The sequence below is a fragment of the Macaca mulatta genome, chromosome 2 (genome assembly GCF_049350105.2).
Source record: "Macaca mulatta isolate MMU2019108-1 chromosome 2, T2T-MMU8v2.0, whole genome shotgun sequence".
Taxonomy (NCBI): Eukaryota; Metazoa; Chordata; class Mammalia; order Primates; family Cercopithecidae; genus Macaca; species Macaca mulatta.
The window spans coordinates 36,974,996-36,993,152 of NC_133407.1; the positions used below are offsets into that span (position 1 = coordinate 36,974,996).

At 50.9% G+C, this 18,157-nt stretch overlaps 2 protein-coding genes and 1 long non-coding RNA gene across 3 annotated transcripts in view; 1 reads left to right on the top strand and 2 right to left on the bottom strand.

Annotated features, from left to right (window-relative positions):
* LOC144339016 (uncharacterized) overlaps positions 1-18,157 on the top strand; it is a 71,311-nt gene that overhangs the window by 34,896 nt on the left and 18,258 nt on the right. The gene's annotated exons all lie outside the window — the stretch shown is intronic.
* On the bottom strand, positions 3,870-4,755 carry LOC106997112 (uncharacterized protein C3orf36). Its single transcript, XM_077991479.1, is given in 4 exon segments — positions 3,870-4,008; positions 4,010-4,092; positions 4,094-4,279; positions 4,282-4,755. Coding segments are annotated over 4 exon segments (675 nt in total). The 5' UTR covers positions 4,657-4,755; the 3' UTR covers positions 3,870-3,977.
* SLCO2A1 (solute carrier organic anion transporter family member 2A1) overlaps positions 8,372-18,157 on the bottom strand; it is a 97,708-nt gene continuing 87,922 nt past the window's right edge. Inside the window, exons 12-14 of the mRNA XM_015132120.3 lie at positions 14,067-14,131; positions 11,406-11,529; positions 8,372-10,510 (exon numbers count right to left, since the gene is read on the bottom strand). Coding sequence (XP_014987606.1) covers positions 10,393-10,510; positions 11,406-11,529; positions 14,067-14,131 — 307 coding nt within the window. The 3' untranslated portion in view covers positions 8,372-10,392. The remainder of the gene's footprint in view (positions 10,511-11,405; positions 11,530-14,066; positions 14,132-18,157) is intronic.

An 18,157-nucleotide genomic window follows, 5' to 3' on the forward strand; every position in this document is an offset into this window, starting at 1 on the left:
AGACCATAAAGGAGCAGGACAGAACTTATTTGGGAGATGGAAATGTTCTATATCTTAATTTGGATATGGAAGTCACATGGATGTCACATTTATCAGAATAAATTGACCTCATTCTAAAAATATATTGGCTGGGCACGGTGGACTCACACCTGTAATCCCAGCACTTTGGGAGGCCGAGGTAGGTGGATCACTTGAGGTCAGGAGCTCAAGACCAGCCTGGCCAACGTGGCAAAATCCCATCTCTACTAAAAATATAAAAACGAGCCGGGTGTGGTGGTGTGCATCTGTAATCCCAGCTACTCGGGAGGCTGAGGCATGAGAATTGCTTGAATCCAGGAGGCTGAGGTTTCAGTGAGCTGAGATTGCACCATTGCACTCCAGCCTGAGCAACAGAGCGAGACTCTGTCTCAAAAATAAATAAATAAATAAATAAAAATAAAAATAAAAATATATGGATACTATTGCATGTAAATTAAACCTCAAGATGATTGATTAAAAAGCACTAATGATGCCAAGTTTTCAAAATGATACAGAGCAATTGACTTCTCCCACACCAGTGGGAAGCATTAAATGGCATGACTTTGGAAATCGGCAGTTTCTTATAAAGTTAAATGTACACATAACCTGTGATCCAGCAAGTTTTGCTTCTAAGTATTTCCCCAAGAGAAAAGAAAACATAGGTCCACAGAAAGACTTGTGCACAAATGTGTACTGCTTAATTTTTAAGTAGTTTTATTCATAATAGTAAAAACATTATAAACAACTAAAATGCCAAAAAACAAATGAACAGAAAAACATGTTTTGCCTAAATGCCAAAAAATAAATGAACAGAAAAACAAATGATGATCTATTTATCCAATGAAATACTGCCCAGCAATGACAAGGATTTGAACTACTTGTACACATAGCCACACGAATGAATCTCAAAAACATGCAAAACAAGAGAAACCAGATACAGAATGTATTATATGACCCCGATTATATGAGATTCTAGAACAGGTTAAGTTAATCTATAGTGAAATAAGGCTTATCATTGGTTGCTTGCACAAGGAAGGAGGATGGAGTGAGGAGGTAGGGATAGTATTGTCTGGAAAGAGGTATCAAGAAATTTTCTGGTGGTCATGGAAATGTTCTATATCTCGATTAAAATGGTGGTTGTATTGTTGTATACATTTGTCAAAACTCATTGAACAGTAAGTAGGCTTAAAGTTAATGCTTTTCATTGTTCATAAATTATACGTCAGTAAAGTAGATTTTAAAAAGTCTTTTTAAAGCTTATTTTCTATTGCCTCCAAGTTTTTGGTCTAATCAACTAAGGTTGGAATGCCATTAACTGAGACAGGAAAGTCAGTGAAAGGAGGTTTGGGGAGGACGAGGAGCTTAGTGTTGGACTTGATTCTCTAGCAGGCCACAAGCAGTCACCTGGCGATCACCCTTGTTCCTCACATCTTCTGCCCGTCCATCCTCAAGCATGGCCAGTCTTCCCTGGTCATTATTTCTCAAACAGCCTTTCTTTCCTTCTGGGCTTGTCTGTTCCAACATCCACCTGGATTTCTGGTGTTTTAACTTGACTCTTTAAGGGTGTGTGTATGTAAGTTTTAAATACCTACAAGCGCCAGGCAGATGATGTGGGAACCGCAGCTACCCCGAGAGGACATCTGAAGGTCCATCTGAAGGACTGCCCTCTACTCAGCTCCAGTCCACTGTTTTTGGGCTGGAGTGCTGCACCAGGGTTTTTCAAGAGAAAACTCGAGTCAAACTCTCCTGGTGTTTGGAGCTAACTTAAAGACATGTAAATATCTTGTAAGCCAACTAGAACCCTGGTGCTGGGCCCAGGCTCAGCCAGTTTCCAATGCCTGTTTTATAACAAGGCAAGTTCTGGTGCTAGGATGGGCTCCAGCGTGGCCTTTTGCTAACCCCGCATTCTGCACTGGCTCAACCTGGCTGCCAGGAGCCTGTGGGTGCCTGGGATGCTCCTGCTGCTTGCTGGTCCTGCCCTTGGCTCTGACGTCTCCCACTCTAGTATCCCAGTGGCCATAATGACAAGGAGGCCTCCCTCCTAAGGACTTTTGCCAGCCAGATTTCCTCTTCCAAGTACACATGTAGCCCCAGTGGCCTTTTACACCCTGAAATCTGGTTGTATCTTGCTGCTGTTAAAAGTCTGTCAGTGATGCCCCATCATCCACTGTTAATTACTAAAGGAGATGTGCATGATACACTCTCCCTCTAGAATCCACCTTCCACCACGCTCTGCCTGAGGCACCTTGCAACTGGGGGCACTACTTACACCCTGCCCTCCAGGCAAACACTGGTCCAGCTTTCTCACCTCTGAGTCTTCACTCCTGTAGTCCCCTCCGCCCAGAACACCTTCTCTAAGGCCCCTGTCAACAAACTTACCCTATCCTTCAAGACACAGTTAGAGTTCACCTCTGCTCCAGATCTCCAATCCCCTAGGGAACGGGCCTCTTTCACCTTTGTTAATCCACCACATACACCCGCTTCCCCCTGCATTTCCGTGCAGGCATCTGTTTGCACTTCTCCTTCATGGCACTATTGCACCTGTAATTGATCGGCCAATTGCAGCCACAGTTTGGATGCTTTCTTGGTTGTCTGTCTGCCTTCTGTTTGTCTTGTTCACGCCTTTAGGCCTGGTGCCCAGCTTGCTCGGGTGCCTGAGTCTGTGATGGGATGGGTACCTGTCTTTCCCGGGGTAGACAGTGCCCGGAATGCTGACATCAGTTTCTTTCTGACATGCACGCCTATCTTAGGGCCAGGCCCCCAGGAGGTGCTCTGGTGAAGGTTTTTGGATTTGGAAGGAGGAGGAAGCAGAGGCTACTGAGCCCCCTGCAGTGGCTTAATAATGGGTCCCAGATGGTGCCAGTGACGCAGTGGGGAGGCTGACAGCTTCTGGGTGCGAATGGCCCCACAGTGCGGCCGGGGACCACCCTGCCCACGGCCGGTCAGAGAGCCTGAGGAAGCTGCGTGTGCCTGCGGGCCCTCTCGGTGCCTCGTGGCACCTTGCCCTCTATTCCCCTTGTTCTCTAACGTGTTTAATACACTTTCGTGCTGAAAATATAAACAGACTAAACGGTGCTTTACCCCGGGGAGGCAGACAGGAAGTTTCCTCGAGGCCGTGTCCCGTGAGCAGGCGCCAGTGGGCTCAGTCTCCGGGCTCCGGGGTGGCCCGAGTAGGGGGAGGCCTGCGTGCAGTGGGCGCGGGGAGCCCAGCGGGCCGGAGGGCGCCCCGGTGGGGAAGCGGACTGTCCGAGGCGAGCTGGGTGGTGGGAGTACCGCCTGGCTCGCTGTGGGGCCGCAAGGGGGTCCCGTGGCGGGCTGGGCGTTGGAGCCTCCGCGGTTGGCTTCCCCCGGCCGCACCGGGGCGGGGCGGGGGGCGGCGCCCCCTGGTGGCCGAATGAGACTCCAGGGCGCGAGGGGCCGCCCACCCCGCCTCGCCCACCCGGCGGGGACCTCGCGCCCTCTCTGAGGAAGCCAGAGGAAAGGAGCCGAGACCGCAGTCCCCTGGACCCGTTTCCTTGTCTGTGGGATGGCATGATAATTGCATCTCACAGGGCTGTCGTGAAGATTCAAGGAGCAAATGTATGTAAAGCGCTTCGGATGTCTGGTACATTGTGAGCCTTCAACCCACCTGAGCTGTTGAAACTCTGGGATTCAAGCGGCTCGGGTCAAAGAGGAACGGTGTGACACCTGCCTCTGTCCTTTCCAGTGTGGACTCAAGGGAAAGCGTGTGTCTCATCCAGACCCCCCAGTCTCTCTTTTGTAAGCTGGCGGTCATGAAATGTAATGAGGACAAAGGTTTAAACAAATATTGGTCCCTATCTGGGACCTCTGAAGTCACTTTTAATGGATTTGGGGATTTGACAGATTTAAAAAGGGGTGCCTGCTGTGTGGCCCATTTATAGACCTGTAGAGCGAAGAGAAGGAGATTAGTCACACTGGGGGCTGGAGTAGAAGCCATTTTAAATTAGCTGCCCCGCTCTGCCTTGAGACAGACTTTCTGACTCTCACTTTCACGCTTGGGTTCCAGCGCCCAGATGAGAAGAGAGAGAAGGTAGAAGAGGAAGGGAGGGAGGGAGGGGATAGAGCAGTGGCCACCAACTCTCCCTGAGCGGGGGCAGAGTGGGTCGTTCTCCCCAGGTGGGCAAGGTGGGGGCCCCATGGGTATGCTGGGCAGGGGTGGAGTGTGCTGGGAGCACGCGGAAGGACTGCGCCTCTGCTCCTCGGGGTGTGGCGCGACGCACTCAGGAGCCCCTTCTCTAGGGGCTCAGGAGACTCCAGGAGGGTACTCTGAGCTAGGAATGCCTTCCTGAGCCTGGTTGGTGGGGCCTCTGAGGCCGTTCCTTCAGGCCCTGAGTGGGCAGAGGGGCAGGTGAGCACTAATCCAGGAGCCAGGACTAGGCTGAGCCCACTTCTCACAGCCTGGGGTAAGCCAGCCTCAAGACCCTCCAGGATGGTCTCAGCCTGGATCCGACTGCCTCTCCTGCCTGACCGCTGTGCTCCTTCACAGGCCTCTGGCCGGCAAGTTCTCAGGATGTGCACAGGTTTTCCTGCTTCCTTACCTTTGCACACCTTTGCTTGTTCCTTTTGCCCAGAAAGTCTTTCCCAGCACACGTGACTGAAACCCAGTCTCTCCCACATGGCTAGTATCAAGCCCCTTCTCCCATCGCTTATCAGATGAACTCAGAGCACTGGTACTTTGCCCTGTGTTAAGGTCTTGTCCTAGCTCTGGATTGTATGTCCTTGAAGGGTAGGGGCCATGTGTTTGTCACCTCTTGTCCTTATACACATCAGGTACTCTACACAAATGAAGGGAGGCGTGAGGGACAACTGGAAGGGGCCTTGTTTTCTTCATGTGCAGGATGGGACTAGTCATAGCGGCCCCACAGGGCTGGTGGGAACTCGGGTGCGATTCTGCAATGAGAGTCACCCCATCTCCTCCTCGCCCACAGAGTCTCGCTCCGTCAGCTGTCCTGTTGGACTCTGCAACCTCCCCATCCTGTGGCCCCCTGCCCCAGCAAATCTCTTCCCTCTGAAGCCATCTTTTCTTGACCCTGCATCTCTCCCAGCCACCACCCCATCTCTGCCTCCTCTGAGCAAATCGTCTTTCCCACCTCCCCAGCCCTCTGCAGATGCCTCGGCCTTGCCTGGGCATCATCTCCTCAGCTTTGGGGACCCACAGTTGGTGCTTCCTCCATTGGGAAATCTTTCCAGACTGTGTTTCCCAACCCCGACAGTCCCGCAAAGCTGGTTTAAGTGTCCTGGTAAGCAACTGTGTCCACCTAGATTCACTACCCACAGTAGAGGGTTTTAGCGCTCAACCATATCTGCTCTTTCCTTCTTCTGAGCACACAGAATATTCTGTCCTGCTCTTGTGGCAGCTAGACTGGGAGCAGAGTGAAGAGTGTTACTTTGGGACAAAGCATTGCTTAGCAGTGCGGGATCTTCCAGGACTTTCTTCCCCTGCCCCATCGATCATAGCAGCTTATTATGAAATGGAGGTACCTCAGGTTCCAAACAGTCTGGGTTACTGAGACACTGGCTGTGGGGGGGCGGGCTCTGAGGCCATATGTCCAGGCCCTGAGCAGGCAGAGGGGCACTACTGAGCCACTGACCTGAGAGTCACCCAGATCACCGCAGGTTCTGTGAGTGAGATATCTTTTGTTGTGTCAAGTGACTAAGATTAGAGAGGTCTGTTACTACAGCATAGCCAAGCCCTTCCCCACTGATTTACCGATTAAAGAAGTGTTCTAAATGGGTTAATGGCTTGGTAAACTGTAAAGATCTGTGCACATTTTAGTTATTATTATTGCTGTCAAGTTGTAACAGGGCTGGAGACGTGATGCGGCTGGGAGAGTGGAGGAATGGCCAGGGTATGTCATGGAGAAAAACCCTCTCATTTATGATTTGCCAAGGGCTTGCCCAGGATCTGTTTCCATATTTAATCTCTGATGAAAGGTTATAATGAGTCTGGTATCTGGTGCTACTGACAGAAGATGGACCTTGCTCCCCGGTATTTAATTCCTGTGGTTGTGAAAGATAGGATGTATTTCTCCTGGATTTGCTACAATATAGTATTTTAATATCGATTTGATACTGACTGGCTTCAGACTCCAGCTTAACTCTATCTCTCCATCTTTGAGAGTGGTTGAAGAAAATCACATGGCTTTGTTTCTTGAGCAAGAATCTGCTAAGCAGTCACCAGATGGGGCTGTTCCCTTGAAGGCCTGTGTGCAGGATTCTCAGGGCCTTTTCTTCTCAAACCCCTTCCCTCTTTTCTCCACAACTCTCCTTTAACTCATGGTGCTATAGGGATAAATTGCCCTGTTTAATGAATAGTTGTTGAATAGAAGGTAAGTACATGAACTGTTACCTGGTTCTCCTGCCTCCTTTACCCACTTTAATTGGCCCTCAAGAGATTCCCCCACTTCTGTCCCATGGGCCAGTGAACATCAGTGGGAAAAGAGGGGCCTCTCCACCATTTTAGTCCATGCTGACTCTTCAGAATGACTCAGCTGGGGAGATTGGGCTGGACCAGAGAGAGGTGGACAGCCTGGTTTGAGTCTAGGCCTGGCCAGCTATTATGTGAAGCTGTCCACAACGGTTGCTTCCTCAGAATCAGATTCCTCACCTTTAAATGGGACATCCATCATGGAGGATCACCCCAGAGGGCTTTGGGCCAAAGGATAATTGATAGAGATATGGTATTTAGTTATCACTGTATTTGTACTTTTTCCAAGAAGCGTCAAAGAAGGATGGACTATAAAAGGTTCCTGCACACTCTTCCTTTTCTGGCTTTTTTGTTCAGCCCGTGAGGGGCTGGATTGGGTGAAGAGAGGGAGTGGTGCAGAGGAGTGGGCTTCCTAGGACTGGGGCTGGGAGAGGGCATGGCTGCCAGTGTGCACAGGGAGGTGGGCCTAACCCTGGGGTCTAGGCTTTGTAGGATTTCCAGGCTCAGGTGAGAAGCAGGGCCATTAAATAGCCTCAAATGGGAAAGGGACCAAAGACCCACAATGGCACCCTTGATTCAAGGGTAAGTGGCATCCAAGGACTTTCAGATGGCTCCAGGAGCCAGAACCAATCATGGTTGATACTGAATTTCCAGCCAGACAGCAGGATGGGGGGTTTGAAATCAATAACTGATTTAAAGAAATAAGTAATTTTTTTTTCTTTTTGCACATCCAAGCTTGTGAAATGAGAATGTCTCAGTACTGATAAGAGCCTCATATAAATGTGAGCTCTTGGATTGTTTTTCATGCCCACTCACTCTTGGTTGCAGTCATCCAAAAAATCAGATTCACAGGCATCTCTTCACAGGCATCTCTTCACCTTGTTATCCTTCACTCACCTTTGAATATACCAAAGGCCTATTGAGCCTCTACATTTCTCAGTGGCCTAAGCACAAATGGGCATCCCCCAGGCTCCACTGCACTGACAGTCCACCTCACAGGGTTTGGGAACCATCCACATCAATCTCATGAGGGGCCATTAAAAGTGCCATTCCTGGGTCCCTCTCAGACCCACAGAAGTAGACTCTGGGGCTGGGTGGAAGGTGTTGGGAATTTGCATTTTAACAACATCCTCTATGAGTGTTACACACTCAAGAAAGTTAAGCTTTGCTCTAGAAGTGAAATGAAAGTGACACTATTATATTCCCTGCTGACAGCTGAGAAGAAAGATTTTCTGGGGAGTAGTGGTACTGGTTGTGACCATGTGATCAATTATGATTATGGTATTTATTCTGTTTTGTCCCATGGACTTAGCTGTTTGCGTCCAACTCCCCTTCTGGATATAAACCCAAGAGCAGTGATCTGGCCTCCTCAGAGCCCAGCAGAACTACACTGAAGGGATAAGCAGTGTCTGGTACCTGCCTGATACCAGGCTAATGGGTTGACAGTTGCATTACCTCTAATCCTCATGGCCATGGGCTCCTGGGGTTTATGTCATAAGCACTTTCTCCGTTTACAAGATGCAGGTGCTGGCAGAGCGCAGTGGCTCGCGCCTGTAATCCCAACACTTTGGGAGTCCGAGGTGGGAGGATCACTTGAGGTCAGGAGTTTGAGATCAGCCTGGCCAACATGGTGAAACCTTGTCTCTACTAAAAATACAAACATTAGCCAGGTGTGGTGGCGCAGGCCTATAATCCCAGCTACTCTGGAGGCTGAGGCAGAGGCTGAATCTCTTGAACCCAGGTGGCAGAGGTTGCAGTGAGCCAAGATTGTGCCACTGCACTCCAGCCTGGGTGACAGAGCAAGACTCCATCTCAAAAATAAAATAAAAATAAAATAAAATAAAGTGCAGGTGCTCTCTGTTCTCTGACAGATGTATATGACAACATAAATTCAGGACCAAGTTACCTCAATAGCAAAATTAGAATATTTTAATAGTAATATCATAATAGAATAAAGGTTTGGGAGGGCAACCATAATCTTCTAGAACCTGAAGGTTGGCATTCATTGTTCATAAACTCAGCTGAAGGCAGTGCCTTCCAAATTTGGTTAGATTGCTGTGGGAAAGACCAGGGTTAGTTGCAGGGAATCATTTTCCAAGCAGAACCATTTCAAATGCTAAAACTGGCCCCTGAGGTTATATTGAGCCTCCCTTCCTGAGTGAGATGTTTGGAAATGAGGTGGCTTTGGAAATAAGCCTGTCTGTAACAGTGGTTTCCACAAAGACGTCAGTCTCATGGCATTGGATATTGTTTGGACACTGACATGAATGTTTTGGCATATCACCATATGAGGCCTTTCCAGAGGTGGCTTCTAGTATGCTTCTGGAGGGGGTCTTCCAAGAATAGTGGCACTTAAGGGTCATGTATGGCCATGACCCATGCCCAGTTGTTCCAGAGGTCACGGTGAGACAGAGCTGTCTGGCAAAGGGCCAGGTGCAGAGTCAGTCTGGGGGCCATGGATGGCATGGATAGTGAGGTCAGGATCCTTCATGCCAATCTGTGGCTGCTTGCTGTCCCCACCTCTCCTCCTGCTCTCACCAACTCCCATGCCCCCAGTCCCACACTGCCACCGAGCACACCCTGGGAGGAGGCCCTAATGTAAATGGAGGGAGGTGAGGTAAAAGCTCAGGGAAGCTCCTTGGGGAACCCTGTATTAGCGCTGCTTTGCACATAGTCGGTCTCCGATAAATATATTTGTTGATGAATGGCCTCCTTTGTTGGCTTCTGTCTCTCAACCTCTATCACATAGCAGCGGTGTCTGTCAGCCCAGGCACCCACCTCTCTGGAGGCAGCGAGAAGAGGCTGAGAAAATGGTGATGGTGTGAGCACATCTGAAACCAGGAAAGCCACCCTTGACTGGCTCTGTTTTGTGGGCCGCAGCTTGCCCTCCAGCTTGGTGGCAGTGGACATCCACTCTGCTTCGTCACTTGCTTTGCTGACATCTCTTCTGCCTCTCTACTCCTCGGAATACGGGCTGAAGTCCAGACAGGGAAGAGCATGTGAAGCCACCTCATCTGCTGCCAGGGAGATGTGGGAGGTTCTTCCCATTACTCTGAGATGAAGGGGTCGCGTCCCCACATTGAAGGGGTGGGAGGTTGGGCATCAGGACCATTTCATAGGCCTTCCTTGGGTCTTCACTATGCTGTAGCTTTCTCAGTTTGAAATGTGCCCCAGAAAGACAGGGATAAAATGTGAGGATCTAAGGACAGAAAGTCCAAGGTTCATATGGACAGCACTTAGATGACCCATCCTTGGAGTTTCTCAGTCCCCGCTCTGGTGCCTGTGTGCAGGTAATGGGCAGAGCCTGTACTTCCCAACATGGCAGCATCCAGAATGGCCTCTAGGTATAGGAAGTGACGATCTGAGGGGGAGGGAGCCAGCCCCTCCCATAGTCTGTGCTGATGCCAAACCCAGGTGCAAAGGGGGCTACAGCCAGGCTCCCCAGTCTCCCAGTGGCTCTGGCTATTAATAACTCAGCCACTTCCTTCTTCCTCTCACCCCTGCCACTCTGCAGGGTGTGGGCAGTCAACGGGAGCGTGGAGCTGCCTGGCAAGAAGGGCAGATACCCTTTTCTCTCTCTGTTTAGGATTCGCCCCAGGGCTGGTGAGGGGCCTGGCTGCCTCAGTGGGCATCCTCGATGAAGAACTCAGCACTGAAGTGAGCCTGGGCATCTGGAGGCCCCTTCCAAGGGGCCAGGGAAGACTCAGCCCCCCAACTCTGGCCCATGCAGCCCAGGTGCACAGTGGCCCTTAGGAACTGTGGGGAGGACTCTGGGAGGAGGAGGTAGGGAAGGCAAATGAGGACTGGGGTTTTCTTTCTTGTTTAAAAATACAAAAAGGAAATGACGTGTTAACATTAGTGAATATAGGCAGGTGTGGAAGAGGCACGGTCCGCTCTCTGGAGCAGGGCAGTGGCCCGGGCGGGGGTCAGATGAGGCCTGCCGCCTTCTGCACATTGTACTCCTTGTTCTTCTTCACCCTCCAGCTGATGAAGCAAAGTAGCAGCATGCCCAGCGCCTTGTAGCCCATCTGCAGGCCCAGGTACCTGTGGGCAAGAGGAGGCAGGACTGGTGAGGGAGGGGGCTCTGCAGCCCACATCCCAGGGCCAGGACCACCGGGAAGAGCCACGTCATTCCCATGCTGGCCCACGAAGGGTGTGGGCACCATCCCGGTGTGGATCACTTTCCTCATTTCTTTGACCCAAAAGGGAACAAAGCTGCAGGGAAGCAGGCAGGGAGTAGGCATGGGACTCCTAATCCGGGGCTCATCATCCCTCCACCGGCTCTTTCCAGAGGACCAGAGGTGACCCAGCTGCCCCAGCCAGCCCTGGAGGGTCCTGTCAACCAAGAAGAGCCAGAAGGAGAGGGGCCTCTTCTCATTGCCCTCTTGACCTGTCCCTTTTGCGGCTTTCTCTGCCACTCCCATACCATTTCCAGCCCCTGCCCAGTCCCCTGAAGCCCACCTTCCTGTGGTTTCTGGGCCATATGACAATGGCAGCAGGTGAGGTGGCTGGAAGGGGTGCAGAACCCAATGGCGCTGCAGCTGGGCATGGCCCATTGAGGCAGGTTGGTCCGCCTGCCCTGGACCTCTGCCAGGAGCCATGATATGGCCCCTCTGTCTCTGAGCAGCAGGAGGCTGCCCCCATTGTTCCACAGCCATGGCCTCTTCCTTGGGCTGCAGCCATCCCCACCCTTTCTTTCTGCTGCTGCCCCTTCCAAACGCTTTCAGGTCATGGAAGTCCCTGGACATCTCCCTGTGAGCCCTGAAAAGCCTGTTATAGTAGCCCCTGCTCCCTGTCCATGGCAGGGCCGCAGAGCTGGCCCTTCATGTTCTCTTCTTCGGAAGCCTGACAGCCCCCACAGTAGCCACCGGGCATATGACTACTGTCATCTCAAGCCCAGGGCCTGGCTCCGGGACACACATGCGTGTTGGGCCCTCACCTGTCTCGGAGAGCATCGTTGTCATAGTAGGCGCAGGCCCCTCGCCTCCCCAAGCACAGCGAGTTCCACCGGATGCAGGAGTGGTCAATGGTGAGGCCATAGAGGGCTGGAGATGGCAGCCAGGCTGGAAGAGGGTTCGGAAAGCCCTGGTCAGATGGAACTGCAGGCAGAGGTGCCCAGCAGGGGTGTGGGAGCCAAGTCCCCTGCACGGTTCACATATATGAGAATGGCTCTGCTGCACCCATAGGACTCACAGTGACTCTGGAAAGCAGAATAGCTTTCAGTGAAGCCTGAATTTCTCTTTCACCAGAAGGCTTAGAAGAGAAAAGGGACCTGGGCCATTGTTTCAAGGCAGAGTAAGTCACAGGGATCACCTTGATGCCAGCTCAGACATCCAACATAGTTCTCCTGAGGTCAGCTCAGAGTGGAGCTACATGGGCCTCCACTGTGTGGCAGGAGGCTCTCCAGGCATCGACTTCTCAGGTCCTCACACTGGCCCTGAGGTGTGGGTGCCCACTTTTTAGTGAAGAGGAAGGGGTTCTTGGCTGGGACACTGTAACATAGCCAAGAGAAGTCAAGGCAGGACTTTGAACCCTGGTTTATGGAGGTTCGAATCCCATGCACTTCCACCACACCAAGCTGCCCTATTGGATTAGACAATACCCCTCTGCAGACCTCCCAATACCTGGCTTCTCAGAGCTTCTTCTCCGGGCCCCCGAACTTCCCAGCAGCTGAGTGCTAAGATTTGGCTCGGCAGGGGCTGTGCCTTCCTGGCTGTGAAATATTCTGGACGCCTACACTATGCGTGGGTAGTGTACCACTAGCTACAGCTCTAGGCAGTTACTGGACTGGGGAGGGACTTGTCCAGGATTTACACCAAGGCTGGCCCATCCCATTCTCAGAACCAGGGTGCTGAGAATAACCTCCCAGACTTTGTTTAGGGCCCTGTGAGCAACTGCTTCCAGAAGAAAGACAGACAATATTCCACTTGTGGCGCTGCCCACAAGTGGGAAACTACAAGAAGAAGCCTCTCCACTCAAATCCTGCTCACTCCCAAGTCTCCAGGTGAACAGAGGGATGAAAACTGGCCAGGCAGAGTGACATATGACACTTCCCTGCATAGAAACAAAGTCCAGAAACATTGTCGACCCAATCCCAATGGGTAATTAAAAACCTGTAATAGGAAGTCCTTTTATCTACCCAAGAGTGGATTGTGTTCTTGGGTGATACATGGAACCCCTCCAGGCCTGGGTTTTCTCACTGTGGTCCCACATTGAGTTATCTGAGCTCAAATGGAAAAATAAAAGCAGCAAGTGCTTCGAGCAGTGCGATAGAGTCGAGAGAGTCCTTGTTTTCAAGGCCATTTTCGAGGTTGCTGGAGGAAGCAGGAAAGGGCTCTTTAGAGCCTGTCCTAGTTGCTGGATGGGCTGAGAGGAATGTGAGGTCTCCTTCCCAGCAGAAGTTTTAGAGAAAGTTAAGTTATAAATGAAAATAAGGAGCTCTGATGACAACAGAGCCTCTGCTGGGAGGACAGGTAGATCCTGCCCCCCTGCTTCCTCTGTTTATAATGCAGGCAGCAAGAGCAGGGTCTAAAGAGGCTCTGCAGGGACTAGAGGAACAAGAAATCCCACTGAAAAAGCTGGTTCATTCCCATCATCCAAACACTTCTCCCAACCTGGGGTTGGATTGGGCCCAGCAAGGGCTCCTGCTCACCTGGCCCCAGTAGGAACATCACCAACACATCTCAAAATGGGGATGGAAGCTGCTGCTCTCACCGCAGGGTGCGGTGTTGACTGAGGCACAGTGGGCTATACATCATTTCAGCATTTATGGTCAGAAATGACACCTTATAGTAACTGAAGTTCCTCTTGCTGGAGTCTCCACATTCCCCTCTGTAGTTTGCACCCTTAATTAATACATCCTCAGTTCAATTAGGTCCCTTTACTTCTGTGTGCCTGACATTACAAGGATCCCTCTATTACTGCCTTGTGTTAAATCTAGTGTACGGATGTGTCAAGAAGGAACAGCCAGTGTGAGCAGTCCAGGAACGGGCCTGCATTGTGCCCCCAGCCCTCCGCCCAGGCACCCCTGCTTGAGGCAGCTTGAGCACCCCTGCTGCCTCAAGCAGCTCGCCCTCCCGCAGGGCACTGTTGATCACTTGTGCACAGTGCCATTCCTCTGGTGGGCTCTGGACTGCTTGAGGGCAGGCAGGACTCACCAGCAGAGGGCCCCACGTGGAAGAAACTTTGGCTGAATAGTTTTAGGAGGAGTGAATTTTGTAAATGGAAAGGAAGCCAGGGCTGGGCTCAGCCGCTGCTCTGACTTGGCAGGAATGCAAAGTTTTGTTCCTACAGTGAGTTTTGGGAGAAAGATTTAAAAATACCTGCCTTTAACACTCTATTAGGTATTCTCAGCTGTGTTCACTTTTAATTTTTCTTACATAACTTAGTTAGGAATGAATGCCATAGATGGAGTCTTTCCTAACCTCAAGCAATCTGGGAAACCATCCACATGGATTTTGGCATCTGCTGTTGATTATGCACAGCTTCTCTTTGCCATGGAGATGAGATGGTGCTTCCTCCATCGCTACCTTGCACCCATAGCCCTCGGATGCCCCATCGCCTGCGGCCACTTTTGGGAAGAGGGGTCTTAGACACTTACCCAGCAAGCGCATCAACAAGAACTGCACCCCGATGGCAAATGACTTTTCCTCTTGGTTCACCACACTGAAAAGACAGACAGCAAATCAGCAGTGGGAGGATTCAGGGCTGCACGATCCCTTGGGTAAGGGACAGCCAGCCTCAGAGCAGGTCAGAACCAACCCTCATGTGGCCTGACAAGCCCTCTGGTGACTGGGTTCACCTGGGCTGAATGCTCTAGTTCTTTACATCAGTGGTCTCAAAGCGTGGTCCCTGGATCATCAGCATCCCCTGGGAGCTTGTTAGATATGCAGATTTTCAGGCCCACCCCGGACTTACTGAGTCAGAAAGTCTGGGGATGGGGCCCAGCAATCTGTATTTTACCTCCAGGAGATTCTGATGTACCACTGAAAACCACTGGTCTGTGTGATTTTCAGGGCTGCCCAGAGCCCCCTTCAAGAAGCAGAGGGCAGTAGAGGCTAGGAGTGGAGAGAAGGATGCTGTGGGTGTGTTGATAGCAGCAGGTCTGAACAACTCCCACAGAATGTCTTATACCAGTAAAAGACAGCCCTGCTGCAAAGTGTAATTAGAGCCCTTGGGCTGCAGGCTTCTGTGCACAGCTAAAAGAATTCCCTACCCCGGGCTAGCTCTGGGTGTGTGCATACAACTCCGCCCTCAGAAAGGTCCCATGTTTGGCTTAATGCTCTGCTGCAGCTGTCTGGAAATTCTTAATTTTTGAGCCAGGGGCTTTACATTTTCATTTGTAATAGGTCCTACAAATTAGGTAGCTGGTCCTGCCCCTAATCATCTTCCTTCAAGAGAGGAAAATGTGTTTGGCTAAGGAAGGAGATTCAGAGAGAGCGGGAGACAGCCCTGCTGTCCCAGCTGGGGAGTGGAGAGAGGGAGAGGACACCCCCACACAAGGTGGGGAGCCAGCAGCTGGCCAGCAGAGGCACCTGATGAGTGACTTTACTCCAGGACTCTCTGTGCTCTGGGCACAGACACTCCCAGTGAGTGCTTGTTGGGAAGAGCTTTCAGTACTAGGGGACAGTGAGGAAGGGAGCTCAGAAGTAATCCCCAGGCCTCTACCTATGGTTTGTTTCACCACCACCATCACAGTTCCACTAGCAAACTGGAAAGTGACCTTTGCCCAGCCCCTGAGGGATGGTCCGGTGAGAGAAATACTCACTGGGGCAGGGGAAGAGGCACCCCTTGGGGCCCCCCAGTATAAAGTGTCTCAAATCCTGTTGTGCCTACAGATCCCTCCAGTGGTCCAGTTCATAATAGATGCCTGCCTTGTCTTGGCCCTTGCCCTGGGCCCACTCATTCTCAATGAAATGGGACTTGGCCACCCCAATTTGGCTTTTGATTGAGGTCCTGGGCCCCTTCTAGTCTCTGTCCCATGTGGCCCTGAATGAAAGCTGGCTTTCTGACCTCTCTTTCTCCTTCCACATTTTCAGCTAGCCTTCACTTCCAGCTTGTGTTCCCATGGCTAAATGGGGGCCAGGGCTCATACAAATAATGCTTGGGTCACCTACAAAGTCATTTTTTTTCTTCTGAGACAGAGTCTCATTCTGTCACCCAGACTGGAGTGCAGTGGCTCAGTCTTAGCTCACTGCAACCTCTGCTTCTCAGGTTCAAGCAATTCTCCTGCCTCAGCCTCCCGAGTAGCTGGGACTACAGGCGCCCGCCACCACGCCCGGCTAGCTTTTGTATTTTTAGTAGAGACAAGGTTTTGCCATGTTGCCCAGGCTGGTCTTCAACACCTGACCTCAAGTGGTCCACCCACCTCGGCCTCCCAAAGTGCTGGGATTACAGGTGTGAGCCACCACACCCGGCCTATGAAGTCATCTTTAAGCCTCTCCTTCTTCACACTAAATAGCATCAATTCTGTCATGTTTCCCAGTGGGATTTATCTTTAAATCGTTGTGGGATCCGGGGGCCTCCTCTCCACCTCCTACCCCTACTCGACCTAGAAAGGAGAGCTTTTTCTAGAGAAGCCCATCTTGTGGTTGAAATGATGCTCTGTTCTTCCTGACTTCCTCGTCCCTGGGATTTGACAGGAGTCCTCTGGGAGGAGATTTGACAGGGATTGCCCTTTTCCCTGCTGCACAGGGACTTGCCAGGGAGATTTTCTTACCCTGTCCCATCTCCTCATCATGGCCTTGTGTAGTTTTATGTCAGGGCTAGAGGGTCCACTGTGGTCCATCTGACCCAAGGTGCAAGAAGGGAAGCCTGCTGAAGAGTCTCTGGTGAAGGTGTCAGTGCTTTGAATGTGCAGGATGGGGAGCAGCAGAGAAGGGAGTGACTGTGGTGTCAGGGAAGGCAGCACGCTGTGGGTTCCAAGCATCCTTGCACCTTCTTGCTGAATAAGCTCAAAATGCAAGGTCCTGACTGCTGTTTTCCTGCACCGTTTCTCAGAGTTGTAGTTGCAATGAGCAACCTTGAGGCATGAGTTAACGTTTCCTCCAAGACCAGGAGCAGCATTGCTCACTGGTCACCGTAGAAGTGGCGGCTCTTCTATGCTCAGTGTTCTTACAAAGTGTGCACCTGGGCCTCTCTGTGTCACCCCTGTAGGATTTGGGGGGCAAGGACAACTGACACACCCTAAGTTTTGTGCTTTCTGTGCTGTCATAAAGTATTTTGTCTTTGACCCAGGAGTCTCACATCTTCTGCCAGCATCCTTGAAATAGTATTTGATTTGATAGCTTTCAAGCTAACTTGATAGCTCACTTATAAATACAGTAAAATCCCAGATCCCAACAAGTGGCTGCATCTGCTCCTTTCTTTTCTCTGAGCCTTCTGGGGAAAATAGGTCATAGACACCTAGCTGGCTGTTAATTATTATTATTATTGTTATTTGATTAATAGTGATAATTAACCAATATATAGAACACCTTATATTTGCAAAGCAATTTACCATGTAATCCTGACACCAACCCTTTGAGGTTGATATCATTATCATCATTTCATGAATGAGGAGACTGAGGCTCAATGAGGCTAGGCAACATCCTAACACAGCCAGTATGTGGCAGAGCAGGGACTTTGATCCTGGCACCGGGAGTCCAAATCCTGTGTTTTTGCCCTCTCTACTTGCGAGGTGAGTGAGGACAGGAGGGAGGGAAGCAGGGGTGGGTTAGGTGAATTTGGTACAACTGTTGTTTTCTCCTTGCAGCCAGTGAGGTGAAGAGCAGGTCATTCCCAGTGAAAAGCTCAGAGGCATTCATTGCCAGCTGCCAGCTGCCAGCTGTAACGGGACGCCCTGCTCCTCCCCTCCAGCTCTGGCCAGCCACTCCCTTCCTGACCTGAGGACTTGGTCCTGGAGCCAATCATACCGGGATTTTCTCATTTTCATCCTTTTCCATAGCCCTCACTCTGACTCTGAAACTTTCCACATTTTCCTGCCTTGCTTTTATGCATCCAACTAAATTCTCTTTGCTCTTCTCATTTCTTTTAGAATTTAAAAATAAGCAAACCTACAGGAGTTTCCAAGGTGTGGAGCCAGGCAGCCTGGCTTCAACAAGTGGCTCAGCCATTCACTGGCTCTGCCATACTACACTAGTGATTTTTTTAAAAATTATTATTATTTTTTGAGACGGAGGCTCACTCTGTCACACAGGCTGGAGTGCAGTGGCATAATCTTGGCTCACCGCAACCTCTGCCTCCCAGGTTCAAGTGATTCTTCTGCCTCAGCCTCCCAAGAAGCTGGGATTACAGGCACCGGCCACCACACCCAGCTAATTTTTGTATTTTTAGTAGAGATGGGGTTTTGCCATGTTGGCCAGGCTGGTCTTGAACTCCTGACCTCAGATGATCCGCCTGCCTCGGCCTCCCAAAGTGCTGAGGTTACAGGCATGAGCCGTGCCCAGCCTAGGCTTGTGATTTAACCTCCAATGTTCAGAGTGGAGGCACCAACAGGGCCTGTGTCACACGGACGCTGTGGGACTGAATGAGGCCCTGCAATGAGGAGCTCAGCACAGCGCCTCCTAGGGCAGGGCTCCCAGCACTGTTGCCATTATTATTATTTCCCCTCAGCAAAAGAACATTGCACATTGTCATTCAAAGGACTCTGAGGGCGAGGAAAGGGGGGAGAAATGAGAAATAGGCAACTAG